The 21,191-nt window shown below is 46.2% G+C and overlaps 1 protein-coding gene across 2 annotated transcripts in view; it reads left to right on the forward strand.

Annotated features, from left to right (window-relative positions):
• The window catches only part of LOC129386602 (uncharacterized), a 97,862-nt gene that overhangs the window by 51,955 nt on the left and 24,716 nt on the right, over positions 1–21,191 (forward strand). For both annotated transcript variants that reach the window (XM_072287571.1, XM_072287572.1), the window contains 3 exons: positions 5,700–6,062; positions 8,344–8,579; positions 19,957–20,303. In XM_072287571.1, the coding sequence (XP_072143672.1) occupies positions 5,700–6,062; positions 8,344–8,579; positions 19,957–20,303 (946 nt within the window). The remainder of the gene's footprint in view (positions 1–5,699; positions 6,063–8,343; positions 8,580–19,956; positions 20,304–21,191) is intronic.

The following is a 21,191-nucleotide window of genomic DNA, read 5'->3' on the forward strand; positions in this document are numbered from 1 at the left end:
AGCACTCGTCTTACCGTTCGGTCTGAGGCCGATTTTTGTCAGTGGCAAAAAAAGAAAAACAGGCAACGCTTGTTCCAAGCCACGGAAAACAATACGCATCTTTTATCGGACAGTCATTTTGGTGGGCCGCATTTATACAGGGTCGAGCACGTTGCGTTTTGTTTCTTAACACGTTCTATAATGCCTAAAAAAATTTCCACTAGCTTTTCAAGGTCCATCCTGGTGACTGAGCGATACATTTGCCTCCAAAATATTCAGCGCCCACTCGTCGTACTGCGTAATTTTGCCGTGCTTGCTCATGTTGCCCGTTTCCCATAGTGTGTTGGATTTGTATAATTTTTCTGCGAGCCTGTCACCGCATGCGCCTACGTAACATAGGGTCTACGTTTGTTGTTTATGCAACGTATCTAATCTTTTTTTGGTTACTTGTGAACGTATGCGAAATACTTTTGTAATAACCGTGAACTCGGAACAAACCTGCGAGAAGTGAGAGTAGCGAACTTCAGTCCATGCACAGCCCCCCTCCAGAACTTCGGTGGCGATGGACATTTCATTACGCCCGACGACAGCTTCGTTGGGAGCGTGGCCTACGTCGTCGATGAGATACCGCCAACTCGCGTGATGGAAAACTACCCAGTTTGAACGCGCTTTAACAACTTCGCTGAAGGGAAGTAGCAAATATAGTAGGATACCTTAGTCTTTGACTTAGGTGTCTCTTAGCGGCACTCGCACCTCGGCATTGGTGTTCGTTTGGTTTAGCTAGTGAACGTCTTTCCCTTGGCACGATACGCGCGCGAGAGGCAAGGGAGGGCGAGGGGGAATAAAGCTCCTTAAACTTCCTAAAGTAGCGACATTCTCCTCCTCCCTCTTCACTCCTCGTTTCTCCTCTTCCACGCTCCCTCCTCGACCGTGGTGCCACCTACACTGCTCGAGCGTAGCAACGGCGTCAACATGCGCTCCTGGCCACTCCGTTGACGCTTCTCGAGAAAAATCGCGCTGATGCAATGCGCGAGGGCCCACGTGATGCTATTAGGCCAATAGCGACGCGGCGTCGGCCTCTGCCAGAGCGCGCGAGGAGTAGGCGGCAGTCTCCAAAGTGTGGCAGTACTTTACGAAGTTTAAGGGACTTTAAAGAGGAAGCGCAGCGTGCGTCACCTGGCGAGGCGTAGCCCCCAGCGAACGGCGCACGAAGCATACGTTACGGGCGCTCTATGGTGCTGACGTCAGAGCACGTAACGAGCGCGTGTGCGCGCAGCTGTTGGGAGCGAACGAGCAAGCAGGTACGCGACGGGAGAGAAGAGAGAGGAGGGAGTGACATCACATCCGCTCTGCCAGGCAGATGTTCAGTCTGTGCGAGGCAACTCTTTTTCATTATTTAGCCGGTTAAGTACCGTGCCACCTTCTTGTGTGTGACGTCATTAGTGACGTCATTACTTCCGCTTTCTACTTTCGCGTTTTCAGGAATATCGCCAAAGTTGTACTCACGTGGCGCGTCTCTAAAGTCTACGATTCTGTGCTTTGGCGAGCGGTAATCAGTGATTTCTAATTCTATTTATTACAGTCACTTCGATAACTCAATTTGTAACTAAACATATGCTCTGATATCATATCTCCAATGAAACCCACGAATATTGTACTCTACTATTTCTCTCCCTTTTTGCTGATTTATTTCGAATTTCGTCTCCGGTCGTCTCAGGAGGTGAACCGGAAGTGCTGCGCGAGAACCAAGAGTGTCACTCGATGCTCGTGCCACTAGTAAGGAAGCAAAACAACTCACACAATTAAACCACGTGTACTACATGACGCATTTGCTGCAGATAAGACGCGCACGACACACACGCTTGACGACATGGCTTGCAAATAATAACTGAAAGCAAATGCCAACTAGTCCAAGGCCCTTAAAACTACTAACTAGACCAACTAGACCCTTAAAACCCACATAGCCACTGGCGTTAAATGTCGAGAAGAAACGCGGAAGAATGCAGCGTCGTAACCGTAAGTAAACAAGCAAATTCGATCTAAATGAATTAGAGATTGAATTTGAGACTCGATCTCGTAATCTCAAGGTTACGAGATCGAATGCGCGTCAGGTCATTGTTGTTGGACATTAAAACCGGGTCATGCTCCTGCACGCAATATTAATTGTGGAAGGAACCTTTCTTCTTTAGAATAGGCTTTTGAAAAATTGCACATGCTATGTATGACGGGCAAGTTGCTAAGACAAGGTAACTGGAACTAAACAGTCGTTGACTCTAAATACCAGATTTGACTGCATACTAAACCTTGTTGCAAATCAGGCACTCACGTAAGCTGAGCTAATAGTTGGGGTGAGAAAACAAGTGGTGGCAGTTTCGTAACTTCGGTTTCGCTTGATGTAAACGCAGGTTTTTTGTGCCTTAGTGGTGACTTTTCTATCCGTGGAAATCTTCCAAGCTCTTTTTTTTTCGCAAGTATAGACGTCACACCAACGTTTCGTGCTTGCCTGTGTGCAAAGTCACTTGAATAGCGTCAAGGTGGTCAGTGAGACTAAATGCTCAACTGGAAAACTAATTACCTTTCAAGTTCCTAAATTTGGAAGCACACATCATGAGTTATAGTCGTTTAAAAAAATTATCTGTTCGCTTTCATATTGATAAAGAATTTACACACAGCACATAGTTCTCAACTTCTCCAAGATGACATACAAGCAGAATTTGATCGGTTTCGCAGGCATCTAGACTTTCATCGAAAGGCCACATGCGTTTATCTGAAATCGTTGAGTACATTTTTTAAAACAATATCGGTAGGACGTAGTTTACCATGTTTCTTTATTATCCTTCCATATATTGGTCAGCTACTGTTTTTAATCCTTCATTTTTTTTTCTTTCCGTGTTTCCTGCACTTAACATTCCCTCTTTCCCCTAAGGTAATTGATATTCTACCTTTCTGCTCATTTCCTGCTAATTTGTTTTCAATCTACCCCATCAATGCCCCATCTCTTTCGCATTACTAGCATAAATGCGGGAAATGTGCAGTGAAACCCAACCAGTTTTTGGCGGAGGGTTAGATCAAGTTTAATAATAAATTGAATGACTTTGAAATGTGCCCTTCATTACCATCTGTCAAAAGACTTTGCCAACTGTTAAACGAAGGCTTCTACAACTGACTTACGATTACCCCTGATTGCGAATTCACTGCCGTCCGCGAAGGCGTTTTCTTTCTTCATTGACAGCCGATTCATTATTTTGAAGGTTCTCAGCTGCTCGATTTGCCAAACTCCTTTTGCTAAATATCGGCCTGTTGCAAATAACAGATCTGTCGTATTTAGAATCACCCCCCTATACTTCGTTTACCAACTTCAATCCTATCGCTCTCTGCGAGGCCTCTTGATATTTTCCTTTCTCCTTATATGTTTTTGTTCGCGTTATCTTTTTTCGAGTGTCCACGTTTTTTACACCTAAGCATTGAAACCTTTTATCTTCGTATGAACCCACTCAGCAACCCCCGGTAAGAATCCTTAACGTTCAAATTTGACCCCCGTAAGTTACAAGCGCTAAAATACACGCATTTTATTCTTCTTTTTCAAAAACAACGGTGCGTTGCCGTTTATAATTTCAAATTCCTACCGCATGCGCTTTGATTTCTAATCACCAGCAGGTTTGCTAGACACGATCCATGGTCCTTGTTATTGCAGTGCGAGTTTGATGTACTCTCGATTGTTCAGCTCTGTTGCGCGGCTCTATAACGATTCTGCAATCGCAGAAGAGCGCTGTCGCGGCGCGATAAAACGCACAGATCCAAAACGCTGTCGTACTAATAACGGCAATACTTGCCTCTTTGTAGGTGCGCTAATAGATGATTGTGACACGTTTTATATACTCAAACCCTTAGTCACGAGCGCGTATAAAGGATAGAATGCTGCACGCATGAAAGGGGCGAACCGTGAGCACTGGCACACGATTTCGCGGCAACCAACCACACCTGCTGCTACCACCGCCCCAGAATCACATGTGCTTTCTTTGACGGCACAAGTTTGGCCAATAAAGTTCTCGCAGTTTAGTCGTGCTCGCCGTGCTGACTGTGTGCCTGCGCTCATTGGCCTGTGCGTAACAGTATCTTCGCCGCCTAAACTGGTGCTTCAATGCAGCTTCACAAGAATTACGGCAAACCTGGAACTCATCTTCTTTTATCAGTTTGCATCGTAACCTATTTGCCTGCCAGTCCTTTCGAAATACTAGCTTGTTGTGTGTAGACCGTCGTCTTTATGTTCGCTGTGGTTTGTCTAATGTTCATACATTCGATCCCCTAAACTGCCCTTAATATTTTTAGACGTTTGGACTTCCTGGTTCGGCAATATGGTTAATCGTGGCGCTGACACACAGAAATTTAATAGAAAAGAACCTTTGTTCATGGTTAGCGCTCGTCTGTCGTCTCAAATTTTCTCCTTGTCTGCGCTCTTGCGTCTTTCTCATGGCGTAATTCTCAATATTGTTCGCTTCATATCTTTTATCACATCTTGGAAGTCCCAAATTGCAGAAAGTGACTGTCATACTCAGGTCGTTGGTAGCTTATATTTTCTCTTTGGTTAACTCCCTAATCCGCCTAATCGGCCATCCGAAATATTTGTAACAAGCATACATTGTAAGATATCTTGGCTTCCTCTGCAAACACTTCGTAGCTGATATTTCGCTTCTTAAATGTTATGACAGCCGTAGAATCGGTAGATGTATACTGTACGGTATACGGTAGATGTTCAGTGGTGCTTCCTCAATGGTTTCTTTACAATCCTGGGCATTGCGTGTACCTATGGTGAATCTCTGCATTCCCTCAATAAATTCTATTTTTATCTGAATTACGTTACTACACAACAAGTTTTAACGGTATCCTTGAGGCGAAACATAGTCAACGGTCTTGTCGATCTAAGGTAGAATATATTTGTACAATTATGAATACTTGTTGCTGCACGTGGCATTGAATATTTTATAAATTGCGTTTCTGAAGCACCTCTTCCTAAAGTGCACTAACAATTTACCATTTGAACAATAAGAAATGTAGTTGTGGTTGACACTTATGGTTCAAAATAAGCTTTTCATAGGGGCGAAATGTAAAACCACCAGTCTATTAGGTGTAGGTCCACATCAAAGAGCCCCAGGTGGTCAAAAGAAACCCGGAGTCGACCACTACGGTGAGCCGTATAATGAGATCGTAGTTTTCACACGTAGAACTCCATAATTATTTTTCTCGAAATTGATCATAATAAACAGTAGTCGACAGCTTACTTGCGAGCAGAAATTGCAGTGTGCACAGTGACTAGGAACTAAATGCCGGGATATGCCTGTAGCGTCACGGTTTATTGTTTGATTAGGCATGCTTGTAATGTAAGACTCTAAACCTCTGAAGCAAAAAACCAACTTGTAAACTATTTCTCCGCTTGCAGAGGAACTGTGACGTTATAGTGAAGTATTCCGCAAACATTTTTTTCTGGTGTATGACTCGGTTTTCAGGCTCACGTGATCCGGCACACTGCAATGAGGCTCTTAGCGTAATCACTGACTCGAGGCTGCACAGCACTCTGCAATGCAAGACACTATGCAATGAGGCGCTTAGCGTAATCATTGACTCGAGGCTGCGCAGCGCTCCTTTTATGAAACGGCGACAGACATTTGTAGAACTAATTTTATTGTTGTTTTCACTTGCCGCGTACGCATGTTTCTGTCTAGGTGTTTGACTTCGTCGGAAAGCTGCTGCAGGCACTGGAAAAAAGCACGAGCATCTGTTGCCTAACCTTGGATGCCTCCTTTCCATCTCACCACTCCGGTTCAAGCTTCAAGCGAATGCTTGCCAGACCTTCGGCTCCTCCCGACGTGACTGTAGTTTGCCACAACCACACTTACCGCACCATGGCAAACATTGTGTTCGGAGCTCTCTTTACCAACAAAACAGTTACCAAGCTCACCCTTGAGGGCTTCAAATTGGGTGTCTTGGATTCTATGTCACTCTCGAAGTTCCTTGCCTCCAACGATACCATTCACGAGATGGCACTCGATCACATTCAGTGGGACTTGAGGAATCAAAAAACTCAGGTGAGGAAGACTTCTGCCAGTTTTCAACTTGTTGAGTAGCACAAGCTATAAGTTCCTATGGTGCACTCGCAATTCAAAATTGCCATCGCGTGATGTCATCACAGATCCAAACTAAGGGTAACACTCTTTTTTTATATTGATGTTTGAAGTTCTAAATATGCGCACAATATTATTTTAAAGTAATTATATAAAGCGCCTAAATAAGGAACGCACTGTCAACGATCATTTCGTGGAAGAAACGTTTTCAAAGAAAAGTGTTTTTCCTGTGGACTTTCAGTAGTTAATCAGTGCCGTAAGACATTTTTAGGCCCTCGTATTCCCGCTACCACGCCTATACATTTTCTGATCTGTGGCCTTTGGCTTTTTTTGCGGTTGGAGGCCCTATCAGCCGGTTGATTAGTGACCTAGAACACGTCAAATGAAGTAATGATATCAATGCTAACAACGGTATTCAAATTCAACAAATTGAATCACCAAGACACGGGCTCATTCATGCGCAAAACTACTGTACGCATGGGCGTTGCCTTAATGCACACGAATAACGTTTATAATAAAGCTTATCTAGCTTACCATAATCGCTGATATGCTATGCTCCGGTCACGTGAATCCACAACGTGAATATCACGCTTCTGTTGTCATTGGGGCCAGAGATATTAGCCTTATGAAGGTATGGGCACACCCTACTGGTCTCTCTGATGCCAGTAGGCTGCGCCTATAATTTCAGTAACGAATATCTCTGGCACGAATGACGACAAGCTCTCCATGAGGCGAAATAGACCAAATCTGAAAGACTGCATTTGAAAAAATGATTTAAAAGACCTTATTAGTGATCAGACGTTTATGCAAGACGACCTCTAGTAATTCCACATTCGGCGTTTCGGCCATTCAGTGTTTGACGAAAAGAAGGCGCTTTCGTCACGAGAATCGGTGTCAGCGAATAGAAATTTTAAGAATAAATTGAAATGTTAGAGACAACTTGTGCTTTAAAATACGCAGAAAGTCACTCTTGCTTCTACGGCGGAACGCGCTAGCTGCTCTTCCGCTCGGCTTTTGGTAACATATTTTATGACTGGTGGTGATTTTATGACCTTATGGACAGGATGAAACTCAATTTTTTGGAATCTTTTGAGGCATCTCGAAATGACGCGGTAAAACATGTCTTACAAAAGGTAAAAGTGAGGCTCTACCGGAATTGACTTTATTTTTACCCAGCCTCTATTTTTGCAGTGCACGTTCTTGTGCACTCCTTTTTGACGGCAGTGTAGTGGCATTTACAAGATTGGTACGCAGCTTGGCTTCAGTTTAAATCGCCTTTGCTGCCATTAACATCTACTAATACAATCGTCCGCTTTTTTCAAACACTTGTTCTTGGATGATACTGCTTGGCACTCGCTGGATGCAGAGACAATATGTCTTGTCAGACAATTGCGATGTCACACATTAGACAATAAGGCAATTTGTGTGTCGATTCGTTATCCACGCGCACTGTTATTACACATGTGAGTGCACACCACCTAAAAATTGATTTCTCATTGACTATGAAGGTTTTCAAAGTTGCTTACCTTAACAGAACTGCATCACACATGTAATTACAGCAGTGAAAGAGGGGGCGTTATCTATCACTGATATCTTGGCTGCTACTTTTCCTGCACAGTGAACGAATTGAAGCGGACACGCTAGGAGCGGGAATAACCCACAGAAGCTGCTGCATATGCTCAATGAACACAATATATTTCGGAAACTTTCTAAGTACCTTGTCGGCGAAAGCTCACAGAAAATTCACACATTTTGTTAGATATTGGTAATTTACGAATGCAGCTCATGACTATCCTGAATTACAAGTCGTTTTCTCAAGATTCTAGACAGAGGTAAACTTCTGCAACATATGAGTCATTTATTTCTATACCTCTCATTTTTGATTTCTATCTTTGCTATGGGTGATTAATCTGGATGAAGGTTCAGTTTTGTTGCAAATAGTTCCTTGTATTACAAATATTGCGAAATATATATTCTGCCTATATGCGACCATGCATTTACAAAATTTTGCCATCAGAGTTTACAAAACTCTGCCATCAGAGTTTTTTTGAAGTACACATGCAAGGCTTTCTGGACTCTCTAAATGGAATGCACTTCGCACTTGCGCGTTTGTGTGCGTTGTAAAAAAGTTGAGCCTCAGCTTGCAGCTGAGGCTCAATACGAATTGACAACTGTACAATGTCTTATGATTTATAGAGATGAATCAAGAACTAATTCTTCTAACACATTGTATGCCGACAAGCAGACGATCAGGTGGCATGCTGACCGCTTGGCAGATGGCCTCAGGCAGGCAAAGTCACTCCAGCGCCTCACCCTGAGATCTGACTTTTCTGCTGCCGAGATTCGTTGGATCATCGAAGCCACTCATGTATGCGAGTCTCTGAAAGAGTTCCACTTTTCGGTTATCCGTGAGGACGATGTTGAACCGATATCTGCTGCGCGTCAGGAGATGACCAACAAGTGGAAGATCACAATTGGCCAGTGAGTAATTTCATTACTTTTCTTCGTTATCGAGATTGCAAAACCTGCAAGGTGAGCGTGGTGCCCAGAGTCGAAAAGCTTGTGTAAGCTGTTTACTTGAAGTAATACGAGCAGCAAGTGTATGATTGAATCTCTAAGTTCTTGCTGGTTATATTAAAATGGAAATAGTCTGTACATAAACATCCTAATTAGAACTACATTCTTTACCATGTCACGATGGAAAGAAATCTTAACTTAGGTGCAAGCTGTGAAGTTGAACATTCCATTGAAGCGATATTATTGACGCCAGTATCGCGGTCGCGGTATCGTCGACGTTGGCGCAGAACAGCAGCACTGGCAATGCATTGTTTGTTCTCTTGTTACCATAAATTCCTGATGACTCTATGTTCATGGCCCACATTCAAAGCACACTGTGTGCCATCATTCATTAGGTATCTGTTGTTCTACGGAACCTTATTGGCTTGCGTTGTGACAGTGTTCAAAACATACGCCCAGGGCGTGTATAAAATCAAGCCTTTCTATGCATCGAAAAAGGGGCTATGAAGCATAAACCATAGCGAGACTCCGTGGGTAGCTGCTATTGTGCAGGGTTTGGAGCCTGTAAATATAGCACAACCCACTACGGAGGATTGGCCATGAATCGGGCGGCAGTGGGTTGAAAAAGAATAAATACCTAAATAGGATTTTTTTTACTGAAAATGAGATATTAAATGAATTCTAATCGTTAATAGTAATTTTCATGTTATAGTTTCTTAAAATTAGAAGTTAATCTTCTTGGTTTCTTGTGGAAAATAAAACAGTAAAATTAGCATGGAAGTCTCCTTGTTTCCATTACAAAATTATATATGGCATCACATACGTTCCTATTACAGTGTCCTAGTGCCGACGCCCCCACAGACAGAATGATAGGTAGCGTAATGGCTAATTCAAGTTGGCGTAAGGATCCTTCTAGAAGTCGTTTTTTATGCACGTCGAACCTACGACACACTATAAAGAAATGATCCATAGTTTCGGGTTCATTGCAGTAGAAACATTTAGGAGAAGGTGCCAAACCAGACCTATGGGAATAGAAATTAAGCCTTGATATTCGGCAGCGCATAGGCGTAAACGAAACTTCAAATTTTCTTGTTGCACACCATCCGCTGTGTCAAGGAAATCTAAGGGGCAGAAAATCGGCGTTATCTAATACACATAATTTGGCATGTTCTTGTAGAATGGAAATTTTCTTTAAATCTTGCAGAAGTGACGCATGCCGGAGGTTTTAGGATCCTCGGTACCGGGCATTTAAGACATACCACTGCTAGTGCGTCTGCTGACTCGTTTAAAGTGAGTCCCACGTGCCCTGGCACCCATACCAGATGGACGAGGCGTAAATGTTGGGGAATTGATGAATGGAATTCTCGGAGAATGATACCGGAATTGGGCACAGATAAAGCGGAGCAAACAGACAAGGAGTCGGTTAAGATTACGGCTGAAGAAATAGATGTGGGAAGGTTCCGTAGAGCTAGGATGATCGCCAATAACTCTGCTTGAAATACTGGCGTAAAGTGGGGTAGTCGAAGAGAGAAATTGCAATTTAACGATGTCGAAAGAATGCCCACTCCGGCCTTCTCTTCACTGACAGAAGCATCTGTGGCTATTACTGCATTTATTGGGAGGTTTTCAAGGTGGTCATCTAATAAACCTTTTAGGTATCGAATAGGTGGGAGCTTAGCCTTATTGGGAAATATATCGCCATATTCAACACTTACTGTTGAAGTAGGTAAATTTTGAAAAGCCACATCACGGATTGATATTTGTAATGGCTCTAATAGCTTCCGCACAAAAACTACCTGCGGACAATGCAGTCTGGACCATTGATTCTCTAAGAATGCAGTTGGTTCTCGAATAAAAATATAGTAGGAATGTCTCTGGGGAGGAGCATAGATGTTTAGAAATATTTGGACTGTCAGCATACGAAATCGAGTTTGAAGAGAAGGCAGGTGAGTTTCATGATATAAAATATTATTGGCTCCAAATTTTGGAAGGCCGAGACACAGATGCAGTGATTCGCGTTCTAAAAGAACCAGAGGACGTAACCTATACGTAGGACCTCCTGAGTATAACACGCATCCAAACTCTAGAATGGGGCGGACATACATACAATAAATCATCAGCAAGGTCTCCCTGCGCATTCGAAAACGACTGCTGCAGACTCTTCGTAATAAGCTAACAGCGCGTGCTCCTTTAGATGCGATGTATTCTACGTGTGTCTGCCAATTAAGCCTTTCCGTGTAAATCATTCGCAGATATTTTAAAGGATGTACCTGCGGAACAATCTCCTGGCCATACGACAGTGCTATTCAGATAGGAAAAGTTAAGGGAAAGGCAATGATCACACTTTTGTTGACATTTAGCGACATTTGTATTCCTTTTAGCCAAATTTCAATCTGATTCCAATACGACTGCAAAGCTTTATATAGGCTATGTATATCATTCGATACCGTGAAAAATGCGATATCATCAGCGTATACGTATACCTGTACGTCATGATGTGTCGGGATGTGATTTAGTAAAATATTGAATAATACTGGGGAAAGTACAGCACCTTGAGCAACGCCCCTTGTCTGTTTGTAACTTTTAGAAGAAACACCGTTTTGATAGCAATAAAATGTTCGTCCGCTTAGAAAATTTTGAATCCAAGGCTGTTGAAGATTCGCACTATTGAGTCTGTTGATTAAAAGTATTGTGGTCGACACTGTCATACGCCTTCGCAATGTCTAATGTCACTAAGGCCGCGTACTGGTTGTTGCGGCGAGTGAGTTGAATTCTACTCTCCAGGTCAACATGAGCACACCAAATTGAGCAGCCGGGCTTGAATCCTATTTGAGAATCGCTTAATATTTGAGTCTCGCCTATCCAACTATCGACGTGACCATACAGAACTCTCCCGACGTATGAGAAACCTTCGTTTCCTTCTTCGTCGTTCTAGTTCCAAAAAGCTACCCCGCTCGCAGAAGTTAACGAAAAGTTTGGTTCCAGCGCCCACAGGTGTTGATCGGCCCGTTTAACCATATAGCCACCCGGTACTCTCAAGGAACAGGATCTTGTTTTGCCGTCTCTTCCTCTATGGAGCTCCTCTATTCGAACAATGTTCCATAGTTGCCGGGGTTTGTTTGACTGTTGTAGAAGTTCGAGGTCCCCTTTCTTAATTCTGTCGAAGGAGGTTGCTGACTTCGGGCTGGGCATTGTTCTTAACTCAGAAAGGTATTCATTGGACCAATGCACCCAGAAAGTTCTTCGCGCGTTCAACAGCGGAGCTGTTCTAAGTTGAGCCTACGCCGCCTATAGTCCGGTGTGATGCAGTGGGGCAGGTCCCGGAGTCTGTGTTGTCTCCCAAACACTGGCGCATACCCACTATGGTGGATTGCCCAAGAAGCACCTGAGTTCCTACTACTCTATGCTTCTGGTGGTGGTGGTGGTAACAATTTTATTGAGATTCTGCTCAATTATGGTCTGGGATGTTAAAGAAAGGGTCGCCCCTCATGAGGAGCGACCCTTTCGGCCTAGGCAACGAGGCCATTTTGTAGTTTTTCATCTGGCGTTCTGAGCAGCTATCACATTCTTTGGGAGTGGGAGGGCTTACCCCCTCCCAGGTTACTCTATGCTTCTGCTCACCATTTTCTTTCTCTTCTTCACCTTATATATATATATATATATATATATATATATATATATATATATATATATATATAATGTGTGTGTGCAGTAAAACCTTGTTAAACCGTAGTTGGCCGGAGCTTGGACAAAGTACGTACCAAACGGTAATGTTGCTTAACCGAAATAGCACGAGATTGCCCACTTATCTGCCTAAAACCGAACTTTAGGAGAGTGCAATGAAAGGGAAAAAACATACAGTATTTATTCACGCCAAGCGACAAAAGCTCATTTTCCTTTGAGGCCGCGGCGGCAAAGTAGCGACGACAGCGGCCTCAAACTCACTGAAGTTCCGAGCAATCATTCCAGCCAGCCCCCTCGGCAAACATGCGCATGGCATATTCCTTGTTGGCGTTACATATCCTCCGTGCACTGTTTACTCGCTGGAACTGATCCTCCAACCGGTGGTAGATGCAAGGACAGGCTGACCGTCTTTCACGTCCTCCTGCAGTGTCGGGAAACCGAGTCTGAGAGCATTTTCCCCTAGCATACAGAAAGCACATCCCCCTTCACCCTATAATGTTACTCGGCCGAGAACCGCTCTTTGACACCAACGCAGTCCTATGTTCCCTGAAAGTTGTTGTATTGCATGTTATTATCCCCACACATTCGTAGCGTCGCCTCTCTTCAGAGGATGCCGCTGTGATAGCTGTCTCGTATAGCACATGCCTCTAAGGCCCTTGTGTTTCAAGGGTTCTGGTGAGGCAGTAGTGCTCCAGGTAATTTTACCATCTCACATAATTTCTATATTGCCTCATTCCTAATGTTTGCCTATATTGCCTAATGTTTTTCACTGGTCGACCTCGAGTGTGTTCGCGCTCTCCACTGGCCGTTTCGGATCAACTGATCGAGCTCACTTGCCCCGCTGCCAAGGCGTGGATTCAGGCAGCAATAGGAGAAACATACGTCACTTCCGCTCTCTGGTGGACGGCGACTTTGGATACCATGGAAGAATACAGAGCGAGAGTTGGTTTGTATGACGTGTACGTTCAGGCTCTCACGGACTTCCGGTGTGAACCCCGACGGAGAATTTTTGCTCTCCACTGGTACATTCGCGTGCGGAGGATCATATGCTTGCGCATCCCGTCATCCAGGCCCCTTTTCCAAATGATGGAAGCTACAGTGACAGGTTAGCCGACTAACACACGACGCTACCTCACATTCCACCGCTGACATTGAATAGCACGCTTCTCTTTTCAATTCTACACTCTCGCCGCTAAAACAGCCTCGTTCGTTACGACGCCGACCCACCTTACCGACTCTCCTTTTAAGAAGAGCCGTAACTAAATATACTATGCCGAGGAAAGCATATGTCACCTTGAAAAAGAAAAGTCCACTTGCGGAAAAGTTGGCTCGGGCTTTCACCTAGTACTCGCTTTGACGAAAGTGGGAAATAGTGTGAAGTGTGGAAACCCTGTTAGGAGCGATATATATATATATATATATATATATATACATATATATATATATTGTAAGCACTATTAACGTACTTCGTCGTTTTCATTTGTACATAGCCATCATCATCTTCACTGTTCTTCGACTTCTTCGCGCGTGAGCTGGGGGCGTTGCCTTTGGTGGAATAAACAGCGCTGGACAACTTGATCGGTCTCGGTATTATAAAGTGGTGGAGGTACGTCAAGATCCCGACGTCCTCTCGCGTTCCCGTCCTCCCTGGAGCTCCGTTCCGGTCGCCGCCTGCACCCAACTACCCCTACAACAATGGACACTTCCGACCCCGGCCCTTCCGGCGCCTCAAACCCTACCACACAGACGACCCCACCTGCGGCGCCCTCTTGGACTGTGACGAGCCCTCAGCGCGATCCCCCTGTCTTTGCGGGACTCCGCGGTGATGACGTAGACGATTGGATCGACCACTACGACCGCGTGAGTTCTTGTAACAAGTGGAACGACACCCAGAAATTGAGGCACGTCGCCTTCTACTTGACCGGTGTTGCAAAGACGTGGTATTTCAACCACGAAACCGACATCGCGGATTGGACCACGTTTACCTCGAAGCTGCGGCAAATCTTCGCTTCCTCGTCTGGCCGTGCAGAAGTCGCCAAACAGAAGCTGGGAACGCGCCGCCAACTTCCCCAAGAGTCTTACACCTCATACATAGAGGATGTCTTGGCTCTGTGCCGCCGTGCGAATCCTAGCATGACGGAAGCCGAACGCGTTCGCCACATCTTAAAAGGCATTGGGCCTGTCGCGTTCAACGCCTTAATCGTGCAAAATCCGGCTTCTGTCCAAGACATCACTTCAACGTGTCAACGCCTCGACGAGCTGCAGTCTATTCGTCTTCCACATGACAGCAGCGATCCTCAGGTTGCTCATTCTCCAGATCTACGTGCTCTTATCCGCACCATCATCCGCGAGGAGCTTCAACTACAAGACCTAAAGCGTCCCCCTGCTGCCTGCGCACCAACCCCCACCTTCGACTTGCGCGAGGTCGTAAAGCAGGAGTTGACAGCGATGACTACACCCACGACGCATCTTGCTCCGGTAGCGCGCTCCACCCCTACCTACGCGGATGTTGTTTCGCTACCCACCCCTACCGTGACTTCCGTGCCTACTGGCGTTTCCTATGACCATTTGGCTTCGATGGGAACCAAAGCACTTGCTGCGCCATCGTACCCTCAGTGGCGTCCACCTCGTCCGGTTTGTTTTTACTGTGGCATACGCGGCCATATATCTCGCTTCTGCCGCCGGCGCCAGCAGGATGAAAGGCGAGGCTATGCTGAGCACGAAAGAGACCGCACTCGCCGATCAGACGACTACTATCCCGGACCGCACTCATTCCCTCAACAGCGTTCTCCGTCTCCACCAGCTGCTCCCAATCTGCCTCATAGTTCCCGTTCGGCCAGACGTCGTTCTCCATCCCCTTACCGGCGCTCTACATCACCACTTCGTCCCACTTCCCATTTTGTCGACCAGCACTCGGAAAACTAACTGTTGCAGTTTTTGGAGGGGAAACTGCTTCTTATCGGTCTTCAAAAATTCCTCCTGTTCGCCCGGCCAACATGCTTTCTGTGACTGTCGAAGGTGTTCCCGCATCAGCTCTCATCGATACCGGTGCCGCCGTTTCTGTTCTTCGGAGTGATCTGTGTTCCCGGCTCCGTAAAGTAAAAACGCCTTATCTTGGACCTATTTTGCGTGGCGCTAATAATGCATTCATTCACCCTGACGGACAGTGTACTGCTCGTGTTCTCATCGACGGCATACGCCACCACATCGAGTTTATCATCCTTCCAACGTGTATCCATGAACTTATACTTGGTTGGGACTTCCTACATTCTGCTTCAGCCGTCATTTCATGTAGAGAAGAAGTTGTCCACATCACAGATACAGAGCTTGAACCTGTTGCGGACTCTTCACTTTCATGCGTGAACTTGGTCCTCGCTTCAGACTACGTCCTGCGTCCTGGTCACGAAGACGTTGTAGCCGTAACGTCCAGTCAGATCGCCGACGGAGACGCCCTAGTCGCCCCTTCTTCCCGCTGTACTTCTCGCGGAATTCTCATTGCCACCTGTCTCGTCCGGTTTTCACGCGGCCGCGCCCTTCTGTCTGCTTGCAACACGACCCCAGATCCTGTGATGCTGCCCAAAGGGATGACTGTGGCAACCCTCGCCGACACTCAACCAATCTCTCTAGTCACGCTTTGCCCTTCTTCATCGCCAGCACCAACCTCAGGTTTGGATGATTCTTTCCCTCCTCCAGCCGTTCTTGGTTCTGACCTAACAGCCGCGCAGTCCGAAGCCTTAATGGTGGTCTTGGCAAAGCACAAAGCCTGTTTCGATAGCTGTTCCTCTGTGTTGAGCCAAACTCCTGCGGCTACACACCGTATCGAAACCGAAGGTTCCGCTATAATACGACGACGCCCCTATCGTGTATCGCCGTCCGAACGAAAGGTCATTGAACAACAGGTCGCTGACATGCTTGCGCGGAAGATAATACGACCTTCAATTAGCCCATGGGCGTCTCCCGTGGTCCTGGTAAAGAAGAAAGATGGCTCAGTTCGCTTTTGCGTGGATTATCGAGCGCTCAATAAGATCACACGCAAGGACGTATATCCAATACCTCGAATTGACGACGCTTTGGACACACTACAAGGGGCGGAGTATTTCTCCAGCATTGATCTTCGATCAGGATATTGGCAAATTCCGATGAACGAGACTGACAAAGAAAAGACCGCATTCGCTACACCGGATGGCCTTTATGAATTTAACGTGATGCCTTTTGGCCTTTGCAATGCTCCTGCCACATTTGAGCGCATGATAGACAACGTACTTCGTGGTCTAAAATGGAAGACATGCCTCTGTTATCTGGACGATATTGTCATCTTTTCGTCTGACTTCAGCCAACATCTTCAACGATTAGACGAAGTTCTCAAGTGCCTTGCGAATGCTGGTCTCCAGATCAATACAAAAAAATGCAAATTTGCAACCAAAACAATAAAAGTATTGGGTCACGTCGTCTCAAAAGATGGCATCCAGCCTGACCCCGACAAGATTAGTGCCGTTCTTCAGTTTCCTCGCCCCCAGCAACAGAAAGATCTAGGTAGTTTCCTCGGCTTGGCGTCATATTTTCGTAGGTTTATACGCAACTTCGCAGCAATAGCAGCTCCTCTACACAAGCTACTGGTTACCGGTGCCTCTTTCACGTGGACTAGCGACTGCGAGTCGGCTTTTCAAGCTCTTAAGCGGCATCTTACTTCCGGACCAGTGCTTCGCCACTTCGATAATCGTGCCCCCACCATACTCCATACTGACGCAAGCGCACAAGGTATTGGCGCAGTACTTCTGCAACGTAATACAGCATCTAAAGAGCAAGTCATAGCATATGCCAGCCGAACACTTTCTCCAGCTGAGCGGAACTACACCATTACAGAGCAAGAGTGCCTGGCTATCGTTTGGTCGGTTCAGAAATTTCGCCCATACCTTTACGGCCGCCACTTCACCATCGTCACCGACCATCATGCTCTGTGTTGGCTGTCATCAATGAAAAACATGTCAGGACGCTTAGGACGCTGGATACTCCGCTTGCAGGAATATGACTTCACTATAACGTACAAGTCTGGAAAACACCATCATGATGCAGACGCATTGTCTCGCTGCCCACTCTCACTCTCTCCAGGTAACGCGCCGTCGTCTTCCCAACCACGTCGTTCCGATGCTACGCCTGCCTCTCACCAACTCTCGATAACATCCCTGGACCAAGTTACGCTTTCATCACGCTCTGATTTCGTCTCGCTTCAGCGGGCCGACTCCTACTGTCGAGCTCTCATGGATCGCCTTAGTGGGTTCGCCGAACCGCCCAACAGCCGCTTGCGACGCCAACTTCGACAATTCCGCCTTCAAGGTGGCGTGCTACACCGCTACATTTACCACCCAACAGGTCACCGGTGGGTCCCAGTTCTACCTCGCTGCCTTCGTTTGCGGGTATTAGAGTCACTTCACGACGATGTATCGGCTGGCCACTTAGGCTTCCACAAGACATACGACCGCATAAAGACCCGCTGCTTCTGGCCTGGCCTATCCTCAACGGTGGCCAAATACATTGCCTCTTGTGCGTCATGTCAGCACCGCAAACGCTCGACATCCCCTCCTGCCGGTTTACTACAACCTCTCCCTTGCCCGGACGCACCTTTTGAATTTGTTGGCATTGATTTATATGGTCCCTTGCCGTTGACACCCTCCGGTCACCGTTGGATTGTCACTTCGGTCGACCATTTAACAAGATATGCCGAGACTGCCCCTCTGCGATCCGGCACCGCTTCTGAGGTCGCCGACTTTTTCTTGCGCGCCATCGTCTTGCGCCATGGGGCTCCTCGCGTTCTTCTCAGTGACCGTGGCAAGGCGTTCATTTCACAAGTCCTCGAGGAAGTTCTTCGAGCCACTAATACCGTCCACAAATCTACGTCCACTTATCATCCGCAAACCAATGGCCTTACTGAGCGCTTCCACCGTACGCTGTCTGACATGATTTCCATGTACATCCGTCCTGACCACACTGACTGGGATAAAATTCTTCCTTTTGTGACATTCGCATATAACACTTCTATTCAACGAACTACCGGCTACAGCCCTTTCTTCCTTGTGTATGGACGATCTCCTTCCACCATATTCGACCGAGAACTATTTTTCGCACCTTCTTCGCCTAACGCGTCGCTTCCGGAAGATTTCGCTGCCCGAGTTGCACATTGCCGTCAAATCGCCCGGCAAAGCACAGAAGCTACCCAAGCTGAGCGCAAGCGTTACTGCGACAACAAACGCCGTGACCTACGTTTTCACCCTGGAGACCAAGTCCTGCTTTGGACTCCAGTCCGCACCCCAGGCCTCTGTGAGAAGTTCCTTCCACGCTACATTGGCCCATACACCGTTGTGCAGCAAACATCTGCAGTGAACTATCTCGTTCGCCCAGTACACTCCGTCACTGACCGGCGCCGCCGGAATGCTGAAATTGTTCACGTCTCGCGGATGAAGCCCTTCACTCCCCGTTTAGATAATCTCTAATCTGCGGCCAGGCTGGCCGCTTCCATGACGGGGGGAAGTTAGTGTAAGCACTATTAACGTACTTCGTCGTTTTCATTTGTACATAGCCATCATCATCTTCACTGTTCTTCGACTTCTTCGCGCGTGAGCTGGGGGCGTTGCCTTTGGTGGAATAAACAGCGCTGGACAACTTGATCGGTCTCGGTATTATAATATATATATATATATATATATATATATATATATGCCTCTACTATTTAAGTTGCAACTGACTGTGGCCACCTTCGGACCACCGTCGGTTGCACTACGCTCTTTGAAGAGGCAGGGCATGTGTCGAGTGTGCTCCCAAGCAACACGTTCCAATGTGGCAGACAGGATTTAAATGATGGAACCGCAGCCTCAAAGGAGTTCCACGTAGTACTTACGCACTTCTCTCAGATTTACCGCTTAATAGCGAGCGAGCGAGATAACTTTATTCGGAATGCGGCGATTGGGAGGCCCGAGCCTGGGGCTGCCTAGATGGCCACTGGAAGAAGCCGCTCTAGTACGACCTCCATGGTGCGCTGGGCGACCTAAAGTTGGTCTTGGAGTTCTGAGCCGAGCAGCGCGGCCGACCACCGTGCTCGTAGATTTTCCGGGGAGACTGCCATTTTATGTTGAAATATTTTACATCCCCGCAATGTGTGTTGAAGGGTGGCTCTAACAGACTTGCATAGCTTGCATATATCGCTCTCGTATATATCGGGGTAGATAGCCACTGAGTTTTGATTTAGGAATTCTGTCGACATTATAGTAACAGTTTAGTAGAGTAGTTTGATGGGCCAGTTGGTGCATGGTGAACGTATAATGGTTTCCAGCAAGTACGGACGCGAGCACAAGAAGCACCAGCGTTGCCGTGTCTGTTTCTGCTTCTTGTGCTCGCGTCCGTACTTGCTGTAAACCATTATACATTATAGTAACAATTGTTCATACGTGCACGTTCGCCTTCTCATTCTTCAGCTGCATACATGCTGGTTCGCAGTATGCAGTAAGTAGGTAAGGGAATTATTTACGGCATGTTGTATGTCCTATTTAAGGATTGGATATCGTATTATTGCTCGCTGAATTATTCCAGCTGAGAATAGTCGCGAAGTGACCGACACAACCACAAGATGTTAATGACGTCGTTGTGTTCCGTCTGGTTTTTGCAGATTTTCAATTAGCGCACACTCCACTGCCGCTAAACAACTTGCCTGCTGCCATGAGGTTCTCTCAAGCCCCGACAGGGTGGAGCCTCTGAATCTGATCTTTGCTCAGCTGGGACACTCGTGCAGTCCTCCCAATGTCGCCTGTGGAGACCACCTGACCTATTTGCTTTTGTCCGGCGAGTACTTCATAAAAGTGCCCCCGGATGTCGCTAAAGGATTGGGCCTTTACCTGGCACTGACACGCAGTCTACGAAAATTGGAAATGGAATTTCAAACATCGCATGAGTCGGCGCAGACCATCATAGAATGCATCGCAAAGAATAAGAGCATCGAGCAGCTGCGGATAGAAAGTAGGTGAACTGCGCGTAGAATGCGGAATTTTGTTGAGCTTTTTAGTTCTGTAACGTAGCCCATCGTTACGTTCTAATTTACAGATATTGTGGGCAGCAGAACATTCTCTGCAGTTTAGTCAGCGCACTTAACATAACATGTTCAAGCTTGTCCGTAAGTGAATTGCGTTTTGTACAATACTGCGGACATCGTAAAGCACTCTGCTGGTGGCGAAGAACTTTACCAGAGTAAGCAGATGTAACATGGGTGACCAATTATTGTATAGTAAGATGCTTGCGTAAATTTTCCACAGAAAGAACGTAAGGTGAACAAAGAGCCTTTCTAAAGCAAATTTTATTAGTTAATTCTGGCGGACTCTCCAAACCGTGGCTGCTGATGGGTGCTGGTGCTGTTTTGTCGGATAGGTCATGTTTAAAAAAAAAATTCCCAGTGCTTGCATCGACCCACGGTCACCCAAGTACCGCGTCCAAATGCTCACAATCGTACGTATTGTTTGTGCAAACATCAACAAGCACTTCAAGATGATCACTGGGTGTGTCACGTAGTCTAGCATCACGCGCGCACAAGCCAAAGACGCAGGAATGAAATGGGCAAATTTACAGCGGTTGATTAAACGCTTCACAAAAAGTTCACGCAGATGGCAAAATGTGCCTTTGATGTGCATAAGTTGTGTTAGTTTCATTTTAAAACGAAGACTCCCGTAGCAGCAAAACGTGTTAAACGCATTGTGGTTGGACAAGGCATCACAAAATCTCGCTACTAGCGTTGTTGCTTCAATTTAACTCTCAAGTACCCAAGCATTTTGGGAAGTTTAGCACGTTTGCAGAGAAGTGAACTCACTATTCATCGCAAACAATTGCTCATCTCTGCGCAGACAAATTCATCAA

Source organism: Dermacentor andersoni, chromosome 4 (genome assembly GCF_023375885.2).
Source record: "Dermacentor andersoni chromosome 4, qqDerAnde1_hic_scaffold, whole genome shotgun sequence".
Taxonomy (NCBI): Eukaryota; Metazoa; Arthropoda; class Arachnida; order Ixodida; family Ixodidae; genus Dermacentor; species Dermacentor andersoni.